Source organism: Monopterus albus, unplaced genomic scaffold (assembly GCF_001952655.1).
Source record: "Monopterus albus unplaced genomic scaffold, M_albus_1.0 scaffold126.1, whole genome shotgun sequence".
Taxonomy (NCBI): Eukaryota; Metazoa; Chordata; class Actinopteri; order Synbranchiformes; family Synbranchidae; genus Monopterus; species Monopterus albus.
Window position 1 is genome coordinate 21,434 of NW_018128006.1, and position 11,153 is coordinate 32,586.

At 40.1% G+C, this 11,153-nt stretch overlaps 1 protein-coding gene across 1 annotated transcript in view; it reads left to right on the forward strand.

Moving 5' to 3' along the window:
* The window catches only part of LOC109967224 (keratin, type II cytoskeletal-like), a 6,077-nt gene extending 338 nt beyond the window's left edge, over positions 1-5,739 (forward strand). Inside the window, 10 exon segments of the mRNA XM_020612650.1 lie at positions 27-266; positions 269-498; positions 2,939-3,150; positions 3,240-3,300; positions 3,416-3,511; positions 3,689-3,853; positions 3,985-4,110; positions 4,273-4,493; positions 4,613-4,671; positions 4,854-5,739. Of these exon segments, the coding sequence (XP_020468306.1) occupies positions 27-266; positions 269-498; positions 2,939-3,150; positions 3,240-3,300; positions 3,416-3,511; positions 3,689-3,853; positions 3,985-4,110; positions 4,273-4,493; positions 4,613-4,671; positions 4,854-4,954 (1,511 nt within the window). The 3' untranslated portion in view covers positions 4,955-5,739.
* Positions 5,740-11,153: the final 5,414 nt, after the last annotated feature.

Consider the following 11,153-nt stretch of genomic DNA (forward strand, 5'->3'; position numbering starts at 1 on the left):
TTTTTCTGTGACTCCTTCTCTTTCAGAAGAAGCAAAACCAATCATGACTACCAGATCTGTGTCCGTAAAAACTATCAGGACCAGCACCAGTGGTGGAGGTGGTGGTGGTTTTGGTAGTAGCATGCGTATGGGAGGAGGAGGAGGAGGAGGAGGAGGGGGATATAGCTCAAGATCTGCCATCATCTCCAGGTCCGGGGCACCAATGTCATCGTCCAGCTTTTCAAGTGCCTCAATGCTTAGGTCAGGCATGGGCATGGGTGGCGGTGGCGGGGGGGGGGGGGGGGCGGCTTTGGTGGCGGCTTTGGTGGCGGTTATGGTGGCGGTTATGGTAATTTTGGTGGTGGTCCCATGCCACAGCAAATTACAAATGTCCAAGTCAACTCAAGCCTGCTGTCCCCCCTGAATCTTGAGATTGACCCTAACATCCAGACTGTCCGTACCCAAGAAAAAGATCAGATCAAGGTTCTAAACAACCGCTTCGCCAGCTTCATTGACAAGGTAAGTTTCCCTTTTCTTCTTCTTCAGAATCTAAATCAGAATACTTTTATTTTCATTGTGCAGCTGTACACCAAAATTCAATCCATCTCTCCTAGTGACAATAAACATTAAACATTAAAACATCAAACATTAAAAACATATAAAAGTCACATATTGCACCTCAAAGTACAAAAGTAAATTCATTGCACATTATTCATTCTAGTGTGTTACAGAGTTCAGTACTTCAATTGCACTAGGTTAAAAGCTTTCCACCATTTTTGAGGTGCGGGCCTTTACAGACCTATATCACCTCCCAGAGGGCAGCAGAGAGAAAAGGTGGTTTCCAAGGGGTGACGAGTCCTTGTCTATGTTTGTGGCCCCACATAAACATTGTGTTTTGTCGATTAATTCTAGTGAGGGAAGCTGTGTGCCAATGATATACTGTGCTGATTTAATGGTGCTCTGAAGTGATTTCCTGTCGGGTACAGAGCGATTAGCAAACAGCACCAGAATGCCACAGGATAGACCGCTTTCCACAGAGCAGTGATAGAAGAAGCAGCTGAGACAGCTTCTGTCTTAACTCTGTTACACCATTTCAAAAGGATGTTGAAAATCTTATATCTGATTTTAAACTGACCATCACATGTTATACTGTATGTAAATCCAAAATATTTTTTATATTTTAGCTCTAAAGTTGGTTGGTTGAAAAATAGTTGTTGATTTGAATGAAATAAGGAGCTTGAAATAGTAGGAACTGGTGGTGAGTGCGCTGCACACAGTGGAGCTCACTGGTTTGTGAAAAGGCAATTAGCTGCAACAGAGTGTCTCCAAGAGGCCACCACCTGGGCTCATTAAATGTTACAAAGCTACTGATCCAGACCTGAACAATGTGCATGCTGGTGGTCAGTCAGAGCTGTATGAAAACTAGTATGATTCGGTTAGTTTTCCAGAACTGCAGTGTAAGCACCTCTCAGAAAGAAAGCAACACTGCAAACCTGCAAACCTCAGCAAACCTCTACGCTGAACTGAAAGCTGATCACTACTCCTTTATTTTCCTTCTGGCCATAAGTGGCCCCTGGCCAGCTGTCTCTGAGTAGAGTGAGGGTCAGGGAACACTAGATCGCTCGTATCCAGTGACTTGTGGCTTTCAGGTTGTGAGGGAGCAAGGGATCTGGTCATCACCTACACTACTGCATTGGTGGCAAAGACTTGCAGATTTTCAGTTATGTTGCAGAAAATAGACATCTTAATCATCTGTAATCTGTTGCATATACTTTCCAATCACTGTTGTTGCTTAAATGTGTATTTGCATGAACTTTTGTCATTTATTCTTTGTGACGAGGGATGATACAATATCTTAATTCACTCATCTATACCTTTATATATAAGTGAAGACCTCGTAAATAAAATGAAGGACCTTTACTTTCAGGTATAAAAAAACAAGAAGTTAACCACACCCTGCGTGTCAAAACAGCTTTCCCTGCAGTGTGTACATACCACACCTCATCTGTCCTCACACAAGTGTCCTGATCTCATCCTGTTCATGTAAATGTAAAATTCTCTGTTAATGTAAAATTTTCACTATTCAATTATTAAACATTTTATTTTGTTCAATGAACATTCAAACTATGGCAAGCAATAGCAGTAGTAAAGCTGTAACGTTTTACTGAACATTTTAAATGATGCATAAAATAGCATTATTATGCATAGTACATTTCTAAAGCTCCAACACATGACTGCTGGGACAGCTTCAGGCATGTAGCATTAATTATTGAGGGTTGAGGATCGCACGGTGAAAGTATGCATCTTGGAGGCAGGGGAGTGGTGATATTAGACGGGGAGGGGCTAGCTCCAAGGTGTGTCACTATACTCTACACCTCACCATGCCTTTAATAAAAGGCTTACAACACACTTAAACACTCAAAATGGAGGGTTGGGCTGTACCCTCTCTAGACTTCAAACGTGGATAGCAGAGCACTCTGGTTGTATTTTCTATGGAGAGGTGTTGAAACATGTTTCTCAGGATCATGTCATGTGTTCTCTAATAATGATGCAAGGATATTGTGCAGAAAGATTCCATAGTGGATTGTATCTAGAACATCTCTGCCCTGAGGGCAGTTTAATAGAGCAGCTGCCAGTTTTGGTGCATACTAGAGCTTTTTTGTGTGGGAAAGTCACACAGAGTTGTGACTCAGTGGATCACCTGAGGAAAGTAAAACAAAGAAGACAAACATCGGCGCTACCTCAAAGAGCATATTCAATCATGAAGAAAAGGAACAGTAAAAATCATTCACTTAATTTCATTTTTTTATTTGTAGTTGGCTGAAAATGATAAAATAAAAAGAGGCATTTATCTATAAATCATCATTCACCCACAATATGACTAATGTGGTTTTGGGGACATGTTATTTTTCTCCAAGCAACACTGATCTAACCTTGGCAAAATGATTTTACCTTTTAGGTTCGTTACCTGGAGCAGCAGAACAAAATGCTGGAAACAAAGTGGAAACTGCTGCAGGAGCAAACTACCAGCGGCCGCTCCAACATGGACGCCATGTTTGAGGCCTACATCTCCAACCTGCGCAGACAGTTGGATGGGCTCAACAATGAGAAGGTCAAGCTGGAGGGAGAGCTGAGGAATATGCAGGGAATGGTGGAGGACTACAAGAACAAGTGAGTTCATACCAGAGAAGGGAACTAAGCATGTCACATCTTTGAACTGACCCAGAGTAGTTCACAACTATTTTTTAATTTTGTGTCAGATATGAAGATGAAATCAACAAGCGTGCTGCTGTGGAGAATGACTTTGTCCTCCTGAAGAAGGTGCGAGAGGATTTGCAGTTAAAAAGCCTGTCACTCTATCATGTAATGGTGAAGCAAATGGATTTTCCTCTGACCTATAACCAATGGAGACCTCTTCCTCCTTCTGCTCTTACAGGATGTAGATGCTGCCTACATGAACAAAGTTGAGCTGGAAGCCAAGGCTGATTGCCTTCAGGATGAGATTAACTTCCTCAGATCTCTCTATGAGGCGGTAAGAAAAAAAGAACCATGCCATGTTCCTGTTATGTCCCCTTGCTCTCATTTTTAGGAAACAAGTTTACCTAACATGAAAGTGTCCATTAAATGCCAAAGAACAGAAACAAATATACTTGCTTTACTGTCTAACACCTTTAATCAAATTTTTCAAAATGACGTCCCTCCTGTGCAGGAAATGAATGAGCTCCAGGGACAGATCAAGGACACTTCAGTCATTGTGGAGATGGACAACACCCGTGAGCTGGACATGGACGCCATTGTGGCTGAAGTCAAGGCTCAGTATGATGACATAGCCAAACGCAACCGTGCTGAGGCAGAGTCATGGTATCAGCAGAAGGTAGGTCCTTAGAGAAAACAGTCTCACCAATAAGTCCAATATGAGGCACACGTCATGCATTGTCAAATAAAAATGGAGAGGTTGATCTGAGGAATCTGTAATAACAGTTATTTCTAATCCAATTCCTTCAGTTCCAGGAGATGCAGGTCCATGCTGGCAAGGCCGGAGATGAGGTTCGCAACATTAAGAGTGAGATTGCTGAGCTCAACCGTATGATTAGCCGCCTCCAGAATGAGATTGAGGCAGTAAAGGCGCAGGTAAGTTTAATTTAAATTTAACTATAGGCTTAACAGCTATGCACAAACTATTAAAAATAGTATTAGGTTTCCTGAACATGTTAAAAACCACTAAACATGTACAAGGTATTTTAAATAAGAAGTATCACATCTTAAACTTCTGGTAACTTTCCAACTTCATAGCGTGCCAACCTGGAGGCCCAGATCGCTGAGGCTGAGGAGCGCGGTGAGCTGGCTGTGAAGGACGCCAGGGCCCGAATCAAGGAGCTGGAAGAAGCCATGCAGAGATGCAAACAGGACATGGCCCGCCAGGTCAGAGAGTACCAGGAGCTCATGAACGTCAAGCTGGCCCTGGACATTGAGATCGCCACCTACAGGAAACTGCTGGAAGGGGAGGAATCCAGGTAAAAGCTTATCGACTCTAGACTCCCAAAACCTCTGACATGACAGAGTGTATTGCATTGTATGTGCAGGAAACAACCTCAGATGCTCAAATTTCTCATTTTTTTGTACCTCTCTGCAGAATTGCCACTGGTGGTACGCCTGCAACTGTCCACATACAGAGTACAACTACCAGCTACGGTATGTATGGCGTATGATTTTACTTTCAGCTAATTTCTAAGCCAGTTATAAGGCATTCTTGAAAATATAACATCTTAAAATGATTAAACTATTAGTAAAGACAATTTTCATTGATGTTTTAATGAAAGTAAATTAAAATGTAATGAAAATTCTAATGTGTCCATCTTATTCTCAATCACCAGGTGGCAGCAGCAGCAGCGGTGGTGGCTATGGCGGCGGCTTTGGCGGCGGAAGCGGCATGACCATGACAAGAACTAGCAACGTAATGTCTAGCCGCCGTTAAAAAACAGAAGTTGTCTTTCTCTCCATTCTTCTTCTCTCTTTTAGTTCTCTTCCTGTCACACTCATAAAAGCTTCCATAAAGTCCACCACCTCTCCCTGCAGACACAGATCAGCCTCAGACACGTTGCATTTGACCATTTTCAGCTGGCAGATCCATGTAATGGAACTTATTTCCTGTGGTGCTGCTCCCTCTTTGGCACCACATACCCACAGAGAGTCAGAGATTACCTCCAAATACAAAGAGAGGCAGAGAGATTATTAGCCCACAGCAAAGAGCAGCAGATGTGAGTCAGTCCCCTCTTCCTTTATCAGTCAGCCTGGCTGGCTTTTAGTTGCTGGATGTGCTGTCATGCAGACAGGATGCTTGTAGTGTCATGACAGAGAATCCTTACAAGTTATCAATCACTGCACACAAAATGACAAAGCAGTTCTTAGAACTACACAGAAGGAGGTACAGATGTTATGTTTGGTCTTGAATTTATAAAGCATTCATGACAGAAACCCATGCAGTGTCACCCCTATGACTCCTCTTTTGTGCAGTCTCTCCTCTGTTGTCTCACATCTGTCATCTTGTTGTGCATTTTGACATCATCAAAAGCAGCCACATTGAACACCTTCACATTTGATTTTTGGGATCCTCTTTTTCATCTCCTGTTTTGAGAGAAAATGAGCTCTCCACTACAACATATAAGTGGTGTTTTGATCATGCTTTACTTACATTCTCACTCTGAATTAAAAAACATGGCTAAAGCTGACTGGGACAACCAGATTTATTGTGAATTTGTACCACCAACATGTCTGAAATAAATCTGTTCAATTATTTCTGTCTTTTCTTATTTTTGATGTAGTGTAACATTTGCTCTTGTTTTGCGCAGGGTTTAAAAGGTACCACCCTCTAAACCATTCTGGTTCAAAGTGCAGACTACTGTTGAGAGCCTTGTGCACACCCTTTTAACATTTGTAAATCTGCAAATTGACATTTCACTTATGTTACTGATCTTTGACTGGGGCAGGATTTAGTGAAGGTTCAGCAACTGAGCAGTATTTGTTGTAGTCACCACGAGTACACAGTGAGCGCCACTGAGCAGGTTAACTGCTCCTTAGTTTATATCAGTAAAACGCTGCCAGTTTTGCACCATCTCCAGTATGCTGTCACAACATAATGTCAAAGTATTACTAAAAATGCTCAACTCCTCCCAGGAAACAAAACTCTTTCTTAAATGAAGTTGCACTAAACCTGTAATCAAAACTAAAGCTGATAGGTCAGACTCAAGAAAAACATAGATCACGTAAAGCCTCCATCTGCTCAGAAATCTGTATTAATAGTGTTACTTAGCTTGTAAATTTGTGATTTAAACACTCTCTCACAAAAGAGACAAATGCATGGTGGCCCAATAACTCATCTTTTGGAGTATTATCAGTGTGTGGGCATCCTTCTCATCTGTAAGTACTCAGATTCTTTGCGTAAGTAAAAGTAGCAATACCATGGTGTAAAAATACTCTGTTACAAGTACAGGTCCTGCATTCAAAATGTTAAGTAATAGTACAAAAGTATTAGCATTACAAAGTTCTTGGAGTACCAAAAGTATTTATTATGCAGAATGCCACAGTTCACATGAACATATGTCATATTATGGGATTATAAGGATTCTTGAGATATTATTGTGTTCATCATGTTTAATGTTGCAGCTGGTAAAATAATTTTAACTACCTTACATGCTTATAATTTGAAGTAATTTACATACTGCTGGGTATCTTGTGAATTACTCACTGATCATTGAAGTCTTACTATTATCTCGACTCTTGTTTTATTCATGTGATTCTGAAAGTAACTAAAGTTATCAAATCAATGTATAAACGACAAAGTCTGATGTTTTTATCTGAAATTTAGTGGCGTTGTTGTATGAGGTAGCAGAAAATCAAAATACTCAAGTGAAGTACAGATACACATTCAGTTCTTTACAACAGGTTATAAAGCAAATATAAAACACCCTGTGAAACCTGTACCCTAATGATGGTGCCAATAACACAGACATATTTAGCACTGAGTAACCATTCGTGAGAGAGGTGAGATTATTTTAGAGGAAGATATTTGCCATATTTATCTAAACATACTGTAGGTCCAGAGAAGATCAACTTCCAATTTTTTCACAACTGGCTGAAATATACAAGCTGCTGTACATGTTAAGTCCTGTTTATAGTTCAAAGTTTTCAGACAGCTGCTCTGTTCACAATAGTCCATAAATGCTGGGTTTCTGGTATCAACAGACAGATATGGAGTTGGCAGATTCTTGGAAGAGGCTTTGCATTTTATAGCTGTGCCACACCCAGGAAAGTAGTAAAGCATGTAATACACATTTAAGTGCACGTTTAAAGTATTTGTCCTTGTGTATTTCTAATTTCTGTTACTTCATACTCATTTCACTAGATTTCAAAGGCAAATGTTGCACTTTTTTACTTTAGTTACTGGTTACTTTTCAGAATCAGATTAATAAGACAAAAAATAGGATAATTATAAGACGTTATTCATCCCCAGTGAATTTCACATGTGCAGTATGTAAACTATGTGGAAGAATAATAATTATTTGATTGAAAGTATATGATAATAAGGTGATAAAGTAGTTTAAATTAGCTCCACCTTTACTATCTCCAAAGTGATGTGCACAATAAGGCATCGGTGATCCAATAACATATTATAAATTAATGTGAAATGTGCCAATCTGCATAATGAGTACTTTTACTTTTGGTACTTCAAGTGTTTTTTGATGCTAGTAGGTTTGTACTTTTGCCTAACATTTTGAATTTAGTATTTTTACACTGTGGTTTTGCTACTTATTTACATCACTGAAACAGAGACAAAAGCCCACACACTGATAATACTTCAGAAGATGAGTTACTGGGTCAACATGCATGTCTCTTTTTTGACACATTTTTTTTTTTTTTTAAGGATGAAAATTAATGTGAAATGTGCCAATCTGCATAATGAGTACTTTTACTTTTGGTACTTCAAGTGTTTTTTGATGCTAGTAGGTTTGTACTTTTGCCTAACATTTTGAATTTAGTATTTTTACACTGTGGTTTTGCTACTTATTTACATCACTGAAACAGAGACAAAAGCCCACACACTGATAATACTTCAGAAGATGAGTTACTGGGTCAACATGCATGTCTCTTTTTTGACACATTTTTTTTTTTTTTTTACTGTAGTAATGATACTTTTACTGAAGTAAAGGATCAAGTACTCTTTTTCTAGACTGGCACACCTGTGACTAATAAGTGAAAACAGAGCTGCAAACAGGAGCAGTGTTCTTTTAAAGTGTTCCTTTAGAAATGACAGCAGAGAAGCATGTCTATGCGGAAGCCTGAAACAAGAGCTCACTGGAGGAAGCTGGGAGACACCTCTGCCTGCAGGACACATGCTCAGAACAATGATGCTACCATGCTAAAGTTTAGCAGGCATTATGGTTACCATCATCACAGCGTGTTAGCATGCTGCCATTAGTTAACATTAGTGCAGCTGGGACTGATGGTAGTGCTATTAGTTTATGGGTTTTGGGACATAAACCACAGAACTGCAAAAATTGATATTTAAACAAAAAGTGAAGGGCTCACTGAAGACAATACAGTTCATCTAAGGAGAATGTGAGTTATGAAGCAATTCAGTAGTTGTCAAGACATTTCAAAATCACAAATATCAACCTCATGCTTCCGCCAGAGATAAAGTCAGTATGAGTCACAATCTCAGGACCTTGAATGCCTATACAACATTTCCTGGCAATCCAACCAACAGTTAATGAGATATTTCAGTCTGGACTGAAGTGCCGGGCTGATCTGGTGACTGACAAAGTGGCATCGCCATCCACAGAGTCATGCTGCTAGCATGGAGAAACACTGCAGAAAATTCACCGTGACTGGAGGTGCCTTTGTCATTCTGCTGTGTAAGACCTGTGTGGAAGGCCAGCCACCATGAGGCTGTCATTTCATAGACCAAATGTTTCAGTGCTTTTGTCTTACATGTCTTCAGCTGTAAGACTGGTAGAGTGAGTGTGATGGACCGCCCTCAACATGAAATGAAATGCACCACGACATCAGCCATCAACAAACAGCACACATAGCCAGGTTCTTCGTCATCACTGGTAGCTGCAATCATGCAAATTTTGCCTTCCTTGCTGAAACGTCAAATTAGCTACAAGAGGAGAAAATACACTAGACCTAGTTTACATCCAACATATTGCCTCTAATGTAAGATTGCTCACTCATCCCAATGTTTAGATTACAGTTAGTAATTTAACTCCACAATTTTATTGTTTTGTGGTACCTTTTTGTTGTTTTGAACTTCTCCTTAATATTTGTTCTATTTCCACTAGGGTCCATAAGGAATGACATTTTTTTCCTATGTCATGCAAATGTGTGGAAACAGTAGCAAAACAACATATTTCCAGGATTGGGTGCACCACTGGGCCCTCAAGCCACAATTCAGATTTTGCAAGGACACATACAGGTAGTCGCCCGTGCAAATGACTGACTACCAGTTACAAATGTACAACCGTCTTCTTCAATATAGCCTCACTAGAATCGATTCACTAAATAGCACAGTACTCACACAAACAAAAATAGCCAACAATACAAGGAAAGGCTGGACACTGCGATGGATGCAACATGAAAATAAGCCAGCTTTTACAATTCAGCAGTCAACAGCAGAATGAGGCAAAGCTGTGACATACAGCTGCATTAGTGAAATAACCCTTGTGAGTGCCATCCATCAAATTACACTTAAAATCACACAATTTTGTGTAGCCACACTAAACTGCTAACTTGCTACATTGTAACTCGCAACCACTGCCTCCTGCATGTTAGTGGACCTGACATGACCCAAACTAAAAATTCAAAGTATCAATCAGATAATTTTTTTCCAGAGGCCACTTCTGTGCTTTTTGGTAGATATTATAACAGATGTTTGCACAAGTGGTAATTTCGTTTTTGGTAAGTTTGTTTTTAATAAGTTATTTGGTGATATAAAAAGAGGTGTATTTTGGATGATTTGAGTTTTGAATGGTGGTCTGATGGCATCACTCCACTTATGGTCACTGCTGTGCAGAATATAATTGCAAAAATAACAACATTTTGGCTTAATTTTTGCATAGTGGAGAAAGGTGGTGATGCCATGTCCAATATATATACTGTATGTCAACAATGTAAAAAGTCCTCCATGATCTGTCCTAGGCCCAAGTTCTTGACTCTTTCATTTTCAATGGCAAATCCTTTCTAGTCTAGGACGGGTGGCTGTGGCTCATGAGGTAGGGCAGTCGTCTCCTGACCAGCAAGTTGGTGGTTCGACTCCCGGTCTCCCCGCATGCCTAAGTGTCCCTGAGCAAGACACTGAACCCCGAATTGCTCCTGGTGGCTTGACTAGCGCCGGTGCATGGCAGCTTGTCGTCATCAGTGTGTGAATGTTGTGTGTGAATGGGTGAATGGTGTATCATCTCTGTAAAGCGCTTTGGCCAGTGCAACACACTGTGAGAAAGCGCTATATAAAATACAGTCCATTTACCATTTCATACTCCAAAATTTGTCTCTCCTTTCTCTCTGAGCACCACTGAGTACATGTGTGTCATTTTGGATTAACTCCCTTTCCATAAGTACAACTCTACATTACTGAATACTGGTTGGTGGGTGTGTTTGATTTATGTCACTGGGCATGCTCTGAGGGTGGTGCAAGCATAGTCAGCAGGCCTGCCTATGTAGAACTTTAATGGTAGCACATTCTCTAATTAGGACTTTAACTGACTTGATGGATTGTTGTTTTACATATTCTATCATTCATATACTGTCATTGTGGGCAGCTCAGCCAGTGACATGTGGTGAGGTTGACAGCTGGTGAGGCACTGTCAGATTTACAAATACAAATGAACCGTTAACAAATTGTCTGTTAACAGACAATGCGTTATGTTTTATATCTCATATCAACATTCTTCACACAAACGTGACCCATATTTAATTTGAGGTTAAAATTTATTCCAATTGAGCTTATTTCTAACTAGAAATAATAAAAGTTTATGGTCTTACCTTTACTTGTACACGAAATCCATTTGTCAGCTGGTATGTATTACAAACCCTTTTACCGTTCGAATCCAATATTAAAACAAATGTTTTCAATAAAGAAGATCCTTCTGGACAAAAATGTCCAGACTGTCAAAAAT